Genomic DNA, 18,769 nt, shown 5'->3' with positions numbered 1-18,769 from the left:
TTTCTTTAAAAAAATGATTAAAGATAAATAATTCGTACGAGTAATTTTCTTGTAAGTAGAAGTCTGTTTAAAAAATTTGAAATGATAATCATAAAAATCGAACAAAAATTTCGATAATAAGAATATAGCTACTTCCAGCGTTACTTCTTTTAGGCAATTTTGAATACAGTTACCTTCTGTATTTTATTATCTGCTATATATATATATATATATATGTAAGATATTATATATAGATACATAAAAATTTATTACTATCTTGAATTCGTAAAATATTGTTTTTGAGAAAAGCTACGTTCTGACGTATAACGAAGATATGATCATAATCAAGTCTCAACTTTTAGTCAAGTCTCATTTCAATTTACGCATGTCGAAAGCGTAAAAGCACAATGCATCCAACATATACACTGATACAATGAATCGAAAGCTGGTGTTCTGCCAACGTACTTTTAATTAATATTTTTTCGCACCGATACTGAAATCATATACATTTCGAACGATATTGTACGAACAGCCTTAAAATTTTAATTTTATTTGAATTGCGTCTTAATAATAATTTTTCTTTTACAATAATTAACAATAGAATAGTATTGGAATTGTTAATAGTAGGAATTAGAAAGATTAAATTATAAACAGTAGAATATGTATTGATTGTATATATTTTCATGTCTAATAAAAATCCAAAATTTTATGTAGACAGAGAAAAACATCAGGCTCCTAAAATATTAGGTTTATTGGTGCATTTTGATGAGATCGCCAACTATCGACAAAGTCATGAATTAACTAAGTACCAAAACGTGATATTTTATTGTCAGTTCAACCGATGTCAGTTGAAATCGTATTCATTTTCTTTTAAATGACTTTGACATTAAACAATTTTAAGTTATATTTAATTCAAATTACGCAACGATAGAAATTCAGGAACGTATTAATTTTACAATGGTAAGCTGTGACAAATTTGTGAATTTGTAAAATATACATTATTTTTGTCAAGCATATTTCTTAGTTAGACGAACGATACGAATTTAGTGAATATTATTAAATAACAATTATAATAATTTAGAAATTTTATTTACATAAACTTAAAGAAATTAAAATTCTTTGAAATTAAAATTTTTATAATATAAAATCTTTCCGTATAAAAAAAGAAATTGAAAATTATAATTTAATATCATTTATAAATCCGCTAGTCAAGTAAAAAAACGTTAGATAATACTTTTTCTTTTTAATGAATGTTTGTAAGATGATAGATTATCTTTAATCTGATGATAGATCTTGCATAATTTTTTATTTAAATAATATATATTGATTGCAGTAATATTACTTTAATTATCAAATTTATATTAATAAATTTGAGTGTTAAAGATAGAAGATAGATTTTTCAATATGTTTGATTGTAGATTGTGAAGTTTCCTGTACAATGTTTACATAAAAGAAGAAAAAAAAATTTAGAAAGCAATGATTAGCATGCATCATACATGGATTTCTGATATAAGAAATGACCATACGAAGAAAATTATGTGAGAATGTTATCCAGATAGCTCTTTCTTTAAATAAATATAAACAAATTATTCTGGAAAGATGACAAATATTATGAGATAATAAAATGTATAATATGTTTATAAAAATCTTCTTAATATCATTTACAATTTTTATTAAAATTAATTTTTTTAACAGAATCATGTTAACTAATTTATCAAATGTGGAACTAATCAGCATGGATGGTTTTATATCAGTAAATTCTGATCCAATTGATAATTTATATATCGCTTTGATACAATGCTTTGGAATAATATTATGTGGGTAAGAACTTGTATTATCTTCTCATCTATTTAAAAATATAAATATATGCTTTATTTAAGCTTATCTTATTATGAAAAATTAAGCAATCCTTAAATCTTAGAAATTATATTATTTTTTAGGTATATTGCGGGAAGATTTAATGTTATTACAAAATTAGAGGCAAATGGTTTAAATACCTTTGTTGGTACTTTTGCCCTACCATCTCTAATTTTTACATCTTTGGCTAAATTAGACTTTACATTGGTCAATTGGAGATTTTTACTTGCAATATTACTTGCAAAAAGCTGTGTATTTTTTATTGTACTAGTGGTATCATTATTGATTAAAAAACCATCAAATTCTGGTCGTGCAGCTCTCTTTGCAATATTTACAACACAAAGCAATGATTTTGCCATAGGTTACCCTATGAGTAAGTTCATTAAATATGTTCTTCATTTATAATTTATTTATTTAAACAAACTTATTATTTTCAGTTGGTGCTATTTATCAAAAAACTCATCCTGAATATGCTGCATACTTATATCTCATGGCTCCTATATCACTAGCTATTTTAAATCCTATTGGTTTCATATTACTAGAAATTAGTAAACGCAATTTAGAAGAAGATAAACCTTGTTGGTCAATGGTTTATTCGGTTATGAAAGGTGTTGCTTTAAATCCAGTTTTATTTATGACAATCTTAGGCATTATAGGAAATTTAATATTTAGCCATGTTATACCACCTTTTCTTGCTGCTATTCTCGAAGTACTTGGTAATGCTTTTTCTGCTAGTGCCTTATTTCTCCTGGGTTTAATGATGGTAGGAAAAGTACATAAATTAAAAGGTACAGCCTTAGTCATACCAGGTATACTGATATCAGTAAAATTACTAGTACTTCCACTTGTTATTCGAGAATCAATAATTTTGTTAAATGCTGGTGATAATATTACTGATACCAGAAATTTAAGTACATATGGATTTCTTTATGGTACAATTCCAACAGCACCAGCACTTTTTATATTTACATTGCGCTATAATGTAGAAATTGATTTAATAGCCTCAGCTATGGTCGCTTGTACATTTTTATCTGCTCCACTAATGTTTGTATCAGCAAAGTTGGTTAGTGCTGTTGATGCTGGCGTAACACCAGCCAGTTACGCTCATCAACTCAGAGTTTTCTCTTTTGATATAAGTACTGTATCTATGGTAGCTTGTATATGGTTGCTAATTTGTTTTCTTGGAGTGAGTCACAAGTATAAAAGTGTAACACACAGATATACTCTCTGCCTTATAATTGCTCAGGTTTGTTAATGAAATGATTATCACAGATCTATATATGTTTAAGGTATTCTTCTATACATATTTATTAATCATTACTTTTTGTTTTAGTTGATTACTGCAATTGGTGTTATAATTTGGACTAAACTTGAACCAAATACTACTGGATCTATTTTATGGTAAATTATAATTTATACGATTAAAGATGAAATTTGTTTATTAAATATAAATAAATATTTCATTTTAGGTATATCCAATTTGTTTTAATTTCATTGGGTGTATATGGAAGCAGAATATGGACAGTTGCAATAGCAGTAACTCTCCTTTTTTTGAATTCACATTCATTATCATTTGTCCAAAATATGCAAAAATGGCTACTTCTTAGTGGTTGTGGGTATGAAAATATTGTATTACATTAATTTATCTTAGATAAGTTTTATTCACAAACGTTGTTTACAGAATAACAGCTTTGATTGTATCTTTAATGTGTATTTGCATAATGCCAAAGGAGCCAATCGAATTTGAATTACAAAATCCAAATTTTCAACTTGGCAGGAGTCAAGCTGCTATATCTGTTGCCATATTGATATTTTGTTTTATTGGTAAGAAACATATATATAATAATACAACAAAAACTTTATTAGAAAAATATATTATTAAAATTGTTTCTTACTGTATGCAGTAACATTAGGCTGTTTAATTCTACAACAAAGGTATAATTACATCAGAAATGATTTAACTACATATAGTAGTACAAACAGCGAAGCAGAAAGATCTAATCTCAATAATGATAACAATGGAAGGAATGTTATTGATGTAGAAGATATTGTATCTCATTCAGAGAGTACCCCAATGTATGTATGAACTTAATTTACTAATATATTTACAAGATGAGTCATTAACTTTGATCACTCAATTTAATGAATACTATGTCTTCTAAAAATGATATCCTTTTTCATAATAACCTGTATATATCTTCAAGATACATAAAGTATAAAGACAAATAGATACAAACTACATTATAAATTATTCTTATAGCATTAATTGTGAATTCCAAAATGTTTGTCCTAATTCAATGTGTACTATGGATCGGAATAATACTTATCCATTTGATTGTAATCGAGAAGAAAATGTAACTCCAATGGATTCAGAAGATCCACAGATATTACGACATATGGTATTCCTTATCCTGCTTTTATGTTCTATGTTCATTGTAAGATCTATTTAATATTTACATCTATTTTTTAATAACACAATTATGGACAATGCATCATTGCTACAATTTAAAATTGGACATTTATATTTTTCAGGGTTTATCAATATCTATTAGTACATTAATTATGGATCAAATGATTGGTATTTATGCAGAATTAGCATTCTTAGATATTGCATTAAATTTTGGTCAATCATTAACAGCTTTTGCAATATTTGGACTTGATCCTGGTCTCAATAAATTGAGCTCTTGGTTACATCAACTTCTTCACAAATTGCATGGTGGTAAGATAATATTTTTGTTATTTATTTTGTTCTTATATAAAAAAATATTTCTGATTTATTATATAACATATACTATATTATGTAATAATTTATTATATATTATATGTGACTTTTTAATATTGACAGAAACAGAATTACAATTGCCTGATGAAGATTCATTGAGTCCAGAAATAAAAGCTATTCGTGAACAGTTCAATCGGTGTCATTTAGCTGAATGTAGGGCACGGATAGCTATATGTCGAAGAAGATTATTAAGAATATATCGAGGAGTTTTTACTGGTTCTGATTTAGTAGATTGGTTATTAGAAGCTGGATTAGCCCAAACTCGAGAAGATGCTGTTCATTATGGTCGCTGTCTTTTAGAAAGTAGAATACTGCAGCATATTGATGGCACACATCATTTTTATGACAAAAATTTGCTTTATACATTCAATCCATAGTATGTTAGTACTAATTAATTTAGAATAATTTAGAAACTTTTTAGTTTCTAAAAAAGAAAAACGAAATATAATTAAAGTGTCAAATAATTGTATTACTCATTGGCCTAAGGCTAAGGTCAGTTGGTACATTCTTAGCACATTCTGAATTTTATTCTTATAGTCATTATTTATACAATATATTTGTATATTATTGTTTATTATATCGTATTGCTCAAAGATTTTCATATTCTGGTTTAAACCAATATAGACGGACTTCATTAAGTCCATACTAGTGTGGCTATTGTAGGAATTTATTTATTTATGATTATTATTATTATTATTATTATTATTATTATTATTATTATTATTATTTATTGTTACTCAATCTTTTAAGCTGGTCTTGAAAGAAAGTGCAGACCATAGCCATTCCTTTAAGAACTTGTTTATGATACTTATAGTATTCAGAATGATAGCTTTCTGTATAATTTTGAATAGATTTGAATTTAATCTCAAAATTTTGATATTATTTTATTGTTATTATTATCATTACTATAGCATTAAACTTTAATAACTTTGATGTATTTTCATTTATTTGAGTTTTTATGAATTATTTTTAATTTATTTATCACATAGTAGATACCTCAAGACAAACAATTTATATATTTTTTCATATCTTTATTGTGTAAAAATATTAAGTATTTAATAATGGATCATTTAAATATAACAATTTTATATTGTAATATATATTGAATATATATGTAAATGAAAATTAATAAGTGAAATAGAATCAATATCATTTGTTAATAAATTTTTAAAAACTTATAATATGTACATATTACTTAAATTAAGTAAATATGAATGTGCGTATATCTTCAAGGTAAATTCCAAAGAAAAATTGACTTAGTATATGTAATTAATATATATTTTAATCCTGTTTAAAAATTAGTTTCTTGTGTATACAATCTTTTTAATTAATTGAGCTTAGCATATTTATTATATTATAGGATAATACTTATATCTAATAAATGAATGTACAGAAAAATGTAATAAATATACGATGGTTAACAAATGTTTGGATAGATGAATATATATATACACAAACATAATAAACATCAAATTATATGCATAAATCATCGTCCGGGTCTTCCTCATCCAAGTCATCTACTTCATCTGGTATATATAAAATTTTAGACTTGTTATTTTCCGCGTTTATTACAGACATATAAGGTAATGGCGTGTTTTCTCTTTGTTTCATTTCATGTTCATTTATTTCTATTCTAAAAGAAGATACAATTTTTGTAGCATCATTTATTGAATTTTTTCCAGAGTTAAGCTGTGTTTTTAAATTTTCCGATTGTATATCATATGTTTTGATATCTTGTCTCACTAATTCTGACCCAAGCAATATTTTGCCTCCTGGTTTGCGATGTATGTAATTTGCAATATAAGTAAATTCATTATTTGAATGCATACCACAGTATTTATGTAATCTAACATATGTATTTCCCATAGTTTCAATAGATAATATCTTATTTGGAATACAATCTTGTCTAAAAAGACAAATTAATCGCTGTACCTTTTTTTTAAGTGTTTCTACAAACCGTAATGAATTTGCAAGGCCTACATATAATATCAAAGAATTCAAATTATCAAGAAACACTATAGATTTCTCTGTTACTCTGTCAAGTATATCTTGTAAAATATTAACAAAATTTTCTTGAGGTTTATTTGGTTCAACTGTATAATAATCAGATATATTTACATTGTCTAATGTATATGGTTTTGGTCCATTTAAATACCAAGATTTCGGATTTACAAAAGACATTAATTCTATAATACCATTAGGTTCTATTTCTTTCCACATTTGTAACCATCCTGCGATAAGAACTTTTCCATAAGATACATTAATATCTAAAAGAAGATAATCTCGTTTAACAATGTTCAAATTAAATATATAAATATATAATACATAAAACTATTATTTTGATTGTATAATTTATTGTACCTTCTTCTACAATGATTGTGCTTGTTTTATCAAGTAGTGGCAATGTTTTCAATTTTATCATTTTGATTTTTCTATCTCAAATCTATACTAAAATTCTAAGTTAATAAAAAGATTAAAAAATTCTATAAAATATTACAAAACAACATTAAATAACATATAATATATCAATACTCATATATTATATAATGGTTTTCTTCCATATGGAATAATATTCACACAAAGAAATAGGTTAATGTCGGTTAATATATATATATATCATCTGTTTTATCGACTGATATGAACCGAATTTATTTTTTTATTTCAAAATTTCTTAAATTGATAATTAAATTCATTTAAATTATTTGTTGTTTAGTTTATTATCAATAGTATTACTAACTTACTTTTGTATTTATTGTACATATATAAGATATCTTATAGAGATGGCACAATTTTGCGTAATAATTTGTAATTATTTTACGTATATATAAATATTTTTTACAAATACTATATACGTCAATAATAATATTTTCTTTAATTAGTCGAACTTAATCAAGCAAATGCGATAAATAATATGATAAATAAATGAATTAATTCTACATAAACAGAAAAAAAAACAAGAAAGATAAAAATAATAATTCGTTTCAATTTTTTTTACATAACAATCTTTTTGATAAATTTAAGATAAAAATTAAGAAAATAGAATTAAAATAATAAAATATTTAAATAAAAATTTTATTTTTAAATATTTACATCATTATAGATCGAATACTCGAGTTAACAAAGATCTATAAATAATTTTCAAATTATATAATAACATACTACGTTATTTTATTTACACATAAGTTAATATTTTCTTATGTTTTATTAATATATAAAATACTGATAAACGAGAAAGAAATTAATTATAAAGATAAGTTTTCAAGTATTTTATTATAAATTATCGATTTAATTTAAAAGATGTGATCAAACAATATCTATGATGTTATCTGATTGTGAGATAAAATATATAATATATTAAAAATAAAATAAAGGAAATTACAAAATAATAATAATAATAATAATAAAAGAATAAATAATAATAAAGAGGATTTCTATAAACATTCCTATAAACATTTTTATTCTAAGTTCATTAAAGAGACCGGGGGGAATTTATTATTAATTTTTCTACGAAATTTTGTACATATCTTTTTCTATTTTTTATTTCATATTGAAATAAGATCATTTTCTTAATTCCTAACCTTTCGCAATGAAACAAAGAAAAAATATGGGATATCAACTTGTATTTTATAAGTAAATAGGATTATTGCGTCGTAACTGGTTCTAATCGCACTGCATATCGGGTCACATTATAATCACGTGGCCGATAGTCTCCACGTTGAACTCACGTCAGTATGGACTGTGTACTGTGATGTGTAGCCTGTCATAATTATGACGTCTTTCACTCTGAACTGCGTTTAAAAAAAACGACTTAAGCTTACTATTGCACACATTTAACCATTTTCTGTTTCCTCATTATAGATTATTTTTATGATTATTATACATTCTGTTATATCAATATTTATATTCTTTATATATTATATATTTTCTTTTACTCGTATATTTCAATATATTTAACATTTAAAGTAGTAATAAAAATTCCCCTGAATAATAGAAAAAATGCGTATATATATATATATATATATATATATATATATATATATATATATATATATATATATGTGTTGATTAATCATCGATCTTTTTAACAGTAATTTTCTTGACAATACAATACATGATTGTGCAAGTACTTCAAGAAACGATAAAAGATAACAATTGCTTCTTATGACATCATCGCTTTCGGAATAAACAACAGGTGATTCTAGGATTCGATGAATGACGTAGTAGTATGTATATACGCAGTGAGAAGAAATTCCCAGAAGTATGACACGTTGTATAAGATTTTCGTTCAATGCTATGATTCGTTCAAAGCGAATATAGATAGGCACACATTAATGCGAAAGGAAGAAAGTAGAAAAATTCTTGTAACGCGCATATGCAAACGATCTGATCATTTAACTGCATCTCACTTTACTCGAACTACACGATAATGATATTGAATAACCGTCCATTGTATATTTTTGTAACAACTAAACGGTACTTATGAAATCAACGTTTATTTCAATATTAAGATATGTTTTTCATGTATTCTCATATTGCCCATATTCTCTAAATAATGTATAGAAGTTTAAAGGAGGGATGTAGCCAAACGGTCACGTGGTTTAAACGCGCCATCGATAGGCACTTGTAAAGGGTAAGGGGAAAAGGGAGATACGGCGCGAATATATATAATCTTCCGCTCACGCTCCACCACCCAATTCTGCTTGGACTTCGAACACGTGTGAATACGTGCAAGCATTCCGAGGAGGGAAAGTTTTTATTTGTTTGGTGCGCTCATTGTATGGGTAAGAAATTTTATTTTATATATAATCTTCGTAATATCAAAACAAAATAATGATAGAGGTTATTGAATGGTATGCATGTGTAATATATTATTTAAGCTATTTTCTGAATCTTTCAATTTTGCTTTTGTCCTAATTCGGACAATGAACCTTTCATGTACTGTCAAACGAATGTTAGAATGGCTTTGTTTATTCGATTTTTTTTCTTTATTCTCTGTCGATACTTAATAATGTTTATTATTTATTAATTCATTTGGAACAATAGGAGATATATCTAAGATATTCTGTTTTTTTCATTTTATTTAAACATAAACAATCAAAAGTTCTCAGAAATTATACAACGTGATAAGCGATTTCAAGGTTATTTTCTTTAACAGATTGTTGACATTTGTATTCGTCAAGAAATTGATTAATCGTAATATAATATTACGTCAGGTTTAGTTTTTAAAATTTCGACAAAATTTGTTCTAAACGTATTGGAGTAAGTTAATTATTTTATGCGAAGTGCCACGAGCGCCCAATTAACGTTTTCTAGGGTCTTCCTTGAATAATATGACTGTACTACTACGGAGTATACATTATTATATCGAAGGTCGCAGTAGACACGTGGCATGATACGTATCTATTTGGTCTTGTATTGATTGTTAACCACGCGTCCGCTATCGCCATGTTGGACATCAAACCAACTGCAAATGCGATCCGCTTTTCTGCTTTTATTTCCCAAATTTTGGCTTACGGAACGGTGTTGATTCGTGTTCTTAAATAGCAGTGGAATTGTGGTACATACTAATTTATTGAGAATATATAATCAAGAAAAATAATACGATAAATAAAGCATTATAATAGCCATTTGAAATCTAGAACATAATTATTTATATTAATAAGTCTATTGTAAAATGTGTATCAAACAAATTATATAAACTAATTCATTTTTATACAAATGGATTATTTAAATTGATTAAGAATTGAGCTTAAATTGAGAATTGAACTTAATATTAGTAGAAATTTTTTCTTAATATTAGTTCTAAGAAATATATTTTATGGATATTATTACAGAGCGAGAGAAGAGTATAAAACACGGAGAGAGCCCTGTAGAGCCAATAAGCAGCTGCAGGGATGAGCATGGCTTTGTGCCAACAGTTGGTCGCTGGGGCAGTGAATGGCCGAGTTGACTCGAGAAGACAGAAATATGGTGCCAGCCACAGGGGCAGGCACGCGGGCCCTGGATCAGGGGTGTGCCGCTACCCCTGCCGGTGTGGGCCCATTATGAATCACCAGCCCTGATCGTATCTACGGTCGAACAATATGAGGAACTAGCAGGCAGTGTTGAATTAGAAACTCAACGCTTATTGCGTGAGCATAGATATGACACTATTGGCAACTTCCTCAGGTATATATTTACAGTTTTACTTAAAAAATTAGTTGCATAATGTTAGTAACGTTCTTTATCAAGTACTATATTATATCATATGAATAGGTTCTACAAGAATTATATTATGAGTGGAGAAAGTAAATTGGAACGATTTTATCGCAAGTATCAGCCTTTAATAACACCTGAACACTATACATGTGTTGGGCTTGGATTTGAATTACTACGTCGATTACGTAGTTTAAATAACAAATATCCTGATATAGCTAGTGGGCTCTACTTAGTGTCTTGTGAAGAAGTAGATTTATTATTTGTTATTTTAATTTAATGCCATAGTTGTACCAACAAGTAATGTAATATGGAATAATTTTTTTTACAGACGATTGGAGATATTGCTAGTTATGTTGGAGGTCCACCGGCTGCAGATAGTGGAGAGAAAGAACACGTTCTAGTGTGCCTGAAAATCAAGATTAATGGACGTCAAGGTGTTATGCTTCTTGATCCTGGTTATCATGTTGCTCGTGTGATTACAGTAATGGCTGATAAATTATATCCTCATACGGGCTGGTTTACTCAATCTGATGAGCCAAATTGTAAGAAAGAGTACAACTATTTTCTGTGTGCTGAAGATCCTGATTATGTCGAATGGCATGAAAGGGAAACTCGACCAGGTGCCTTGGAAAGAACACAAGTTGCTCTTATTTATATGGCAAGGCCATATCTTACTGCCATTGATGTTACGGAACGCAGAAATTTGGTTTACAATTTCAGAAGTTTACTTGCCCGAGACACTAAAGGTCATGTCACAGCTGGTATATATTTTCCCATTGTCCTAGACATGAACAATGCACAAACTTTTACGATTTTCTATCAAACAAATAGTGGTAAGAAAAGGATTAAAATGCCATTCAACAAATTCTGCAGCTCGCCTAAAGTAAGTTTAGTTAATTATTAAAGTAATTTTAATTAATTATAATCTATAAATTTTATACAATTGAATAACTAATTGAGTATTAAAGGAAATTACAAAACAGTATACATGGGTTCATCACTTTTCTTGTAAAACATATTCCTTTTCTAAATTGAATAATATTAGATTGAATTAGTTGATATTTTAATAAAAGCATTATAAAAATCTTTCTAACAATAAAAATTCTTTTCAGATAAGTCCTGATGCAAAGGAAACTGAAATTATTTCAAAAAGTGCTCGTCAATTGGGTCTAACACAAGATACACTGAAGGATATGCTTTCAGCTCTAGCTACTGTCATGAGTGATTCAACTTTTTTGGCACAACTCTTGACCATTAATGCAAGAATTAACACCCTTGCAGAGGATAATTAACAGAAGACAGTCCACCCTGTGCGGTGCCAATACAATATTATATTATATCATATCTTTTGCCAGCTTTCCTCTTATGTTCTTCTATTTCTATTGACTATCATATTTACTCTTTCTTATATGTAAAATTATTTTTCTGACAACGAAATGTAAAGAAATTTCTGTTAGTAATTATTTTTAATATTTTTCCATTTTTAAATTAATCTAAATTCAGCAAAGGTATAAAAATTAATTCTATTCTATAATATTCTATAAAAATTGATTATTTTTTATTTTGTATATTTTCAAAATGCTAGATATGTTTAAATACTTATTAAAACTATGAATCTTGCTTTTCATAATTAAGTTTCTTAATTTTTTTAAGATTTAATTTTACTAATCCGTCACTTATTTATGAGGTGTTGTTATGAAACTTGTTAATCAGTAATAATGAAAAAAAAAATGAGATATATAAAATAACAAATTTGATAAATTCCCGTTATTTAAATTAAATTAAATTAAATTATATTATATTATTCTTATATATACATACAACAGGTTTCTCTAAGGTAAAGCTAATGTCAGGGTTGCTTTAATTTATTAGATTTTTAATATGGTGTAACACGAATTTTATTTTAGTTACTAAATTTATTTTATGCAAATAAATTTTCGAACAAATAAAACTTTTAAAAAAATGTATATCTTTATTAAAGCCTACTCTAAAATTAACTTTAAACTTTTAAGAAAGTTATGTTCCTATGTCTGAGAAAACAAATAAATAAAGAAATACAAGTAGGTATTTAGTGAGAATGAAAGTAACAATGATAAATTTTCTCTAATTTTTAAGATTTATAAATCAGATTTATAAAATTGATTTCACTTGTGTACCCAAATTTCTTATTATTATGCTGTTTTAATGATAAAAATCGGTTCAAAATTTTTTGAAGATTATATTTTATTGTTTTATTAATCTATTTATTAATCAGAATTTTATAATAGTAGACATAGATTGGAATTTTAATTGTCATTTGAGTATTTTTATAATAATTAAAATATAAGAGTAATATAATTCTAACATAACTTTTTATATCATATATAAGGTAATGCTGTGATTTTTTAAATATTTTATATTTTGATCCCACTATACATAAGAGAGAAATTAGAGTAATAGCAATTCCAATCGAAACGTTTCCTTTTTTATATTTTTTATAAATACAAATATAAGGATATATTTTATATCTTTTTGATTATACAATAATAATAGCACATAATAACAATATATAAGAAAAATTAAAATACTATCCCAATTGAAACGTTTCTTTTCTGATGTATTCTATGAATTCAAATATAAGGATATATTTTATATTTTTTTAATTATACAATAGTAATGCAAATAAATTGCAACTTGTTTTTCATAAATAGTAATGATTACTGAGAAGTTACAGACAAAGCTAATTATATTTTGAGAGATTATATGCTAAGACATTCTAAAACATTACTATTTCACATTGCGGGACGCTTATGCTTAAATTCGGTGTCTGGAGTATGTTTACGTTTTCGATATCCTGTAGTAGTCTTTCTATGATAGGTAGCTTCAGAAGATGCAAGAGGGTCAGAGCTGTGAACATGCAATTATTCTTGTTTTAATGCTTCAATTATTTATAAATTACGTTATAAAAATAAATGAAGCTTTAATACATGATTTGTTACTATTTGGGGAACAGTTAGACATTATTAGTGTATATTATTATATATAAAACATTTAGACTGTTCATTAAAAATGAAAAATTATCAATCTTCTATTATAATCTATAGTATAAAAAAAAAAAAAAAATAAGAAAATCATCTTACATTCATTTTTAAATATATGATTTCTGAATGTATCATTTTTTTTCAAATTGATTTAAATCTTAAATTATTATATATGATAAAATGTAAATATTGTATGTATGTATTTTATATAATTATCTTCCTGTAGTATTATACACAAAGTAGTTAGTCAAATAATTAGTTAAAATATTTAATAATGTTTCTTTCTGGCTCTATTAATAGTCCTTATATATATCATAATTTTTTAATTTTTAATATTTCTTAGATCTAATAAATATTAAATATTTCATATAAAATTCGAAATATAAATAAATATTGTTAACATATAAAATATTATAGTCATCAGAGTAAAAATATTAACACAATTAAAAGACATATTGTGTTAATGACTTTATGTATTTTTATTAACTAAAGTTGATATTTTTGTAATCCTGCTGATATAAAGATAAATAACGGAAAATGTAACGCAACGTACTTACGTTACAAAAGTGTCACCGCTGTGTACTATGCTTTTAATTTATTAATATTTGTGGTTGTACCTGCAATACATAAGGTGGTATATTCCATACCAATCTTAGTATCTGTCGCAGTATAAGGACATATTTTCGTGAATTAAAATTACAAAGTACATAGTTCATCATCTTATCATGCATTGAAATGAAACACGGGAGTGAAATAATGTATAAACATGGTAAATATTGCATACTATTACCAAATAACTGTGTATAATACATATGAAACAAAAATAATTCCAATCGTAATATGTAATTGTTTCATACTATTAATTTGAATTCAAATACCTGAATATTTTTTTTTTTATGAAATGATAAAAGTACCGTTTGTTATTTGTTTATAAAGCTTTAAATTATAACATTTTATATACAATACATAAATAATATCTTATTGAAATTTTATTATAAGCTCATATAACCAAAATAAATATAAAACAAAAATCTTACCGTGAAGTAGAAGCCAAATCATAAGTTTTAGAAGGTAAAGCTTTAATATTGCGCCTAGAAGAAGGTATCCATCTTGAAGAATTATAGGAGTAACCATGAAAGCATAATAACATAAGATTGACATAACAGATAAAATAAGTAATTTTATGTCAAACAAAGAATACACGATATATTAAATCAGTAAGAAAAATGGAATTCTCTAAGATCATAAACTAAAAAAGAAAATCTGATCACTTGTAATGAAATTGTAATAAAAATGATACCTGTTAATAATTTTTTTACATCGTTAACTCTTTGCAGTCATAATACTTCTTATTATGGCTACTTTATTGGCTCCAATAATATTTACTTCCCAACATATGCCCAATTAATTATTGTTTGGAAATCCTACTCCAATGGATAAAATGTCTGAAATTTAGTTTTTACTTACATTTCATATGCACAGTATATAAGAATACGTGTGCAATACAATAAGAGAAATTGGGTATAGTTTACTTTCTAAACAACAGTAAATGAGTACTTAACTGGAAATGTCATGGACTTTGATTGCAAAGAGTTAAAACACTACTAAACTTATTATACAATACAATTTATTCCATGGTTAGTACATTATATTAATCCTGTATATATTTTTATACACACAAACATATAATTTGTATAATTAAAATTACAAACATCTTTTTTATGTTTTACTATGTCATGAACGCATAATGTTGATTTATTTATTTATTTATATTTTGCTTGAGAATATTAAAGCTTATAAGCAGATTCAAATTTGCTGTGATCAAAAAATTAAATATTTCGATGAAGTAATTAAATCTTATATATTTAAATATTAACTGATAATTTAAATTAAAATATTTTAACATAAAAGTAAAGCATCCATTACCAGTATAAGTAATACCAGTATAAGTAATACCAGTATAACATAATGTACATATACACAAAAATTGAATTCTACAAAGCACATACATACATTTTCATATACATACATAGCATTAAATAAAAATAGGTGTAAATAGATAACAATATTAATTGTGCTAACGACACAATTGTGCTAACAATGTAATGGTGCTAACTCTTATTAAGGTTGAATAATTCTTTTATTTAGAAAGTAAATATGAACATAATTGAGCATGCATATATTTATTTCAATAATGCATACACAAAGTTGAAGAAGGAATGCACCAAGAGATTTGGTTTCAGCCAATGTATTGTAATCACATTTTTCTACCAGACTTTCTTCCATGCTTCTTATATCTGTTGCATAAGAATGAAACTAACGTTTAGTAAACTAAATAATGAAACTAAAGTATCTGTAATAAAAAGAACTAATGAAAATCTAATATTTTACATTATATATAAAGATAACTCAATTTGATTTAATATTGAGGAATGAAATGTGTAGTTGATGTTTCCAAAAAATAAGAGTAACACGTTCTTATGACATTAACAGATATATACTCTTGCATTCGAATTTGTTAAATAATATGTATTTGTTAGTAGATTAGTGTGTATGATATATGAAGCAATGTACACATGTGAAATGTGATTTTAATTTAGAAATTTAATTCTATGTAATTATATCATAATATATTTATTGTTTTATAAAGCTAGATATATTAAATATTTCCAAATCTGTTATATTGCGGAAAAGTCACAAATTCTAATGCAGAGTTTCTCATACATTATTACATAATATTAGCTTTAGTTTATAGCTAATAAATGCAATAATTTTTTATAAATATTAGAAATGCATTGTTTAATAAAGAATTATGAAACTAACCTTCCTGATGCATCGGGTAAAGCAAGTTGCTTGTCGGGACGACGTCTATTGTAGTTAGCATATGCATTATGATGTGCCCCTCCAATTGCACCTACAGATCGTCTTGTACATGATTCCCATTCAGTATTAAAGCTCTCAGCTTCATCTATAAGAAAAATTTAGTGCACATTTATATAGTTACACAATTAAACATTACTTTTGGATTTTTATATGAAGAAAAATTTTTATATGATTTTAATTACCTTCATCAAGATTAATAAACTCTTCATGTTCTTCTTGCTCTCCATTATGAATATTCTGTTCCCTTTCACGAATATGAGCTCTGTCTCCAATATGATGACCAATAGCCATTTTCTTTGTTCCAGTTCTTGTATCGCATACAGTTTTTTTTGTCTCTTTTACTCCACCAGGTGCAGTTCTTGTAGACATTGTTTCCTGATAAACTTGTGGGCGTCCATCTGCACCACTGGCCATAGTCATCACAGAACTGCTTGTAAAGGAGTGACAGTTTCCATTTGTTGCCAAATTATCCTATATTTTATTAACATAAAATAAATTACTGTTAATGCAATGTTAAATGAATATTAATATAAATAAGAAAGTATTATTTATTTTTATATACTTATGTCAAAAACATACAAATACTTATGAAAATGGTTCATATAAAAACTTACGAAATTGGTGAATAATCTATTGAAGTTCATAGCTGGCATAGTCGGAAAGGCAAACGGCATCATTTGCATCTCATTGTGATGTACTCCACTTCGCTCTTGTGTATCAGTTAATGCATTCTGACCCATCATTCCGAATGGATCGGTAAAAAAAGAATTCATTATGCTGCTCATTTGCCTCATGGTACGCATATGAGATCTATTGTCAGACAAAAATAATAATCTTAAATAATGCTTTCATTCTTACAATTTTACAAAAATACTTGAATCATTTTAAAATCTTGTATTTGAATTAATTATAATAAACTAAAATTGATGTAATACAGATATAAGTTACATCGATGTGAAACAATTGCAAGCATAAAATAAATAACATTAAAAACAAGCGAAATAATTATAATAAACAGAATAATTCACTGCAATTTAGTTTTAAGATCATACTATTGAATACTAGTACGTTTTATTTGTCGCAAGTCGTTATTATGTCACAAGTTGTGTCAAAATAATTTTTTTTCAACTGTAAAATAAAAAAAAAAAAAGGCAAAATATAAACGTCCTCAAATATCTGTGCAATATTTTTATATTAATATTGAAATCGAAAAGAAAAATTTTGGTCGGTTTTTATAATTTGTAGATGCATGCAGAAATATCGTGAAAAAAAGAAATATTAATGTACAAACCCAAATATAAGATCATCATCGAAATCGCCCATTAGAGATCCAAACAAAGACATTTTGAATATCACACGATTAGTTAAATTATATCAAATATACAAGTGAAGTACAATTGATTGCAATATGTAGCGCACTTGACTACACGTATACAGAATGCTGTATTCCGTAGCAAGTAATTCCGAATTCGTTGTAAATCTTTTTTTAACTATAGTTTCTATGAAATTTCTAGAATTTATCGTATACTACAATGTCAAGCGTACACTAATTGACTAGGGAGACCAAGATTTATTTAATCTACTACCGATCGTCGATTATCGCTTATCGTGAAATCACAGGAAATTTCCCGAACAGGAAACAATACTACCCAACGTATTTTGTTTGAATAGTATTTAAATGATATCAAATCGTAATGTTTAATTCTTGGTTTTGAAAGAAAGACTTTATATACTAATTTATTATTAAATGAAATATAAAATTCCAAAGAATTTATAAAAATAGTTAAATTTGTGAAATACAATTACAAAATTATTGTAATTGTTGTCCAAAAATATTCCCTAGATTCGTTTGCCGAATGTGGTTGACAAGGACGATATATTCCTAAAATTTTAAAATTTCTATGAAATTTTATAGAAATTTTATTATCAAAATTAATACTTTGTTAAACTTTAATCGTCATATAGCTCAGATAAAAATTGATTTGGGAAATTTAATATCACAACTTGAAAAGTTAAAAAATCAGATTTCTATCAACGTAGACCAATAAAA

The 18,769-nt window shown here is 26.1% G+C and overlaps 4 protein-coding genes across 15 annotated transcripts; 2 read left to right on the top strand and 2 right to left on the bottom strand.

Annotated features, from left to right (window-relative positions):
- Positions 1-761: 761 nt before the first annotated feature.
- On the top strand, positions 762-6,811 carry LOC124948622 (integral membrane protein GPR155). 3 transcript variants are annotated; one of them, XM_047492484.1, is made up of 12 exons: positions 762-939; positions 1,398-1,517; positions 1,675-1,800; positions 1,920-2,209; positions 2,274-3,082; positions 3,170-3,237; positions 3,306-3,452; positions 3,518-3,660; positions 3,741-3,912; positions 4,097-4,271; positions 4,369-4,555; positions 4,682-6,811. In XM_047492484.1, exons 2-12 carry the CDS (start codon positions 1,456-1,458, stop codon positions 4,993-4,995), a joined length of 2,493 nt encoding a protein of 830 aa, XP_047348440.1. In that variant the 5' UTR covers positions 762-939; positions 1,398-1,455; the 3' UTR covers positions 4,996-6,811. The 3 variants fall into 3 exon arrangements, with proteins under 3 accessions (XP_047348440.1, XP_047348443.1, XP_047348441.1); XM_047492487.1 differs by having other exon boundaries at positions 1,398-1,605; positions 4,682-6,810; XM_047492485.1 differs by lacking the exon at positions 1,398-1,517 and having other exon boundaries at positions 4,682-6,810.
- On the bottom strand, positions 5,879-7,391 carry LOC124948623. Of its 2 annotated transcripts, XM_047492489.1 has the most exons (3): positions 7,360-7,391; positions 6,980-7,074; positions 5,879-6,885 (listed from the first exon to the last, which is right to left on the bottom strand). In XM_047492489.1, exons 2-3 carry the CDS (start codon positions 7,038-7,040, stop codon positions 6,092-6,094), a joined length of 855 nt encoding a protein of 284 aa, XP_047348445.1. In that variant the 5' UTR covers positions 7,041-7,074; positions 7,360-7,391; the 3' UTR covers positions 5,879-6,091. The 2 variants fall into 2 exon arrangements, with proteins under 2 accessions (XP_047348445.1, XP_047348444.1); XM_047492488.1 differs by lacking the exon at positions 7,360-7,391 and having other exon boundaries at positions 6,980-7,255.
- Positions 7,392-9,201: 1,810 nt separating this feature from the next.
- Positions 9,202-12,446, top strand: LOC124948356. Of its 2 annotated transcripts, none has more exons than XM_047491844.1 (5): positions 9,202-9,399; positions 10,453-10,786; positions 10,874-11,063; positions 11,145-11,699; positions 11,929-12,446. In XM_047491844.1, the coding sequence occupies exons 3-5, from the start codon at positions 10,893-10,895 to the stop codon at positions 12,106-12,108; spliced, it is 906 nt and encodes a 301-aa protein (XP_047347800.1). In that variant the 5' UTR covers positions 9,202-9,399; positions 10,453-10,786; positions 10,874-10,892; the 3' UTR covers positions 12,109-12,446. The 2 variants fall into 2 exon arrangements, with proteins under 2 accessions (XP_047347800.1, XP_047347802.1); XM_047491846.1 differs by lacking the exon at positions 9,202-9,399 and adding an exon at positions 9,977-10,175.
- A 568-nt stretch (positions 12,447-13,014) lies between these two features.
- LOC124948357 (myeloid leukemia factor) lies at positions 13,015-18,370 on the bottom strand. 8 transcript variants are annotated; one of them, XR_007100686.1, is made up of 7 exons: positions 18,011-18,368; positions 17,334-17,529; positions 16,902-17,190; positions 16,660-16,804; positions 16,039-16,133; positions 14,874-14,945; positions 13,604-13,702 (listed from the first exon to the last, which is right to left on the bottom strand). XR_007100686.1 is itself a non-coding variant. In XM_047491849.1 (7 exons), exons 1-6 carry the CDS (start codon positions 18,061-18,063, stop codon positions 14,435-14,437), a joined length of 774 nt encoding a protein of 257 aa, XP_047347805.1. In that variant the 5' UTR covers positions 18,064-18,369; the 3' UTR covers positions 13,604-13,702; positions 14,394-14,434. The 8 variants fall into 8 exon arrangements, 5 of the variants coding, with proteins under 5 accessions (XP_047347803.1, XP_047347804.1, XP_047347805.1 ...); XR_007100687.1 differs by lacking the exon at positions 14,874-14,945 and adding an exon at positions 14,394-14,453; XM_047491849.1 differs by lacking the exon at positions 16,039-16,133 and adding an exon at positions 14,394-14,453 and having other exon boundaries at positions 18,011-18,369.
- Positions 18,371-18,769: the final 399 nt, after the last annotated feature.

This window comes from Vespa velutina, chromosome 4, assembly GCF_912470025.1.
Source record: "Vespa velutina chromosome 4, iVesVel2.1, whole genome shotgun sequence".
NCBI lineage: Eukaryota > Metazoa > Arthropoda > Insecta > Hymenoptera > Vespidae > Vespa > Vespa velutina.
The sequence above is the reverse complement of the archived record's forward strand: the minus strand, read 5'-3'. Positions and strand labels throughout refer to the sequence as shown.

Excerpts from the sequence above, each read along its gene's own strand:
- LOC124948623 (XM_047492489.1), bottom strand. The coding sequence starts at position 7,040 with ATGATAAAATTGAAAACATTGCCACTACTTGATAAAACAAGCACAATC. Across the intron at positions 6,886-6,979 it reads CACAATCATTGTAGAAGAAG|ATATTAATGTATCTTATGGA; the intron begins GTACAATAAATT and ends ATCTTCTTTTAG.
- LOC124948357 (XM_047491847.1), bottom strand. The coding sequence starts at position 18,063 with ATGTCTTTGTTTGGATCTCTAATGGGCGATTTCGATGATGATCTTATA. Across the intron at positions 14,946-16,659 it reads TTACCCGATGCATCAGGAAG|ATGGATACCTTCTTCTAGGC; the intron begins GTTAGTTTCATA and ends TAATTCTTCAAG. Across the intron at positions 13,703-14,873 it reads GATTTGGCTTCTACTTCACG|CTCTGACCCTCTTGCATCTT; the intron begins GTAAGATTTTTG and ends GCATGTTCACAG.
- LOC124948356 (XM_047491844.1), top strand. The coding sequence starts at position 10,893 with ATGAGTGGAGAAAGTAAATTGGAACGATTTTATCGCAAGTATCAGCCT. Across the intron at positions 11,064-11,144 it reads ACTTAGTGTCTTGTGAAGAA|ACGATTGGAGATATTGCTAG; the intron begins GTAGATTTATTA and ends TTTTTTTTACAG. Across the intron at positions 11,700-11,928 it reads AATTCTGCAGCTCGCCTAAA|ATAAGTCCTGATGCAAAGGA; the intron begins GTAAGTTTAGTT and ends AATTCTTTTCAG.
- LOC124948622 (XM_047492484.1), top strand. The coding sequence starts at position 1,456 with ATGATTAGCATGCATCATACATGGATTTCTGATATAAGAAATGACCAT. Across the intron at positions 1,518-1,674 it reads GACCATACGAAGAAAATTAT|AATCATGTTAACTAATTTAT; the intron begins GTGAGAATGTTA and ends TTTTTTTAACAG. Across the intron at positions 3,913-4,096 it reads CATTCAGAGAGTACCCCAAT|CATTAATTGTGAATTCCAAA; the intron begins GTATGTATGAAC and ends TTATTCTTATAG.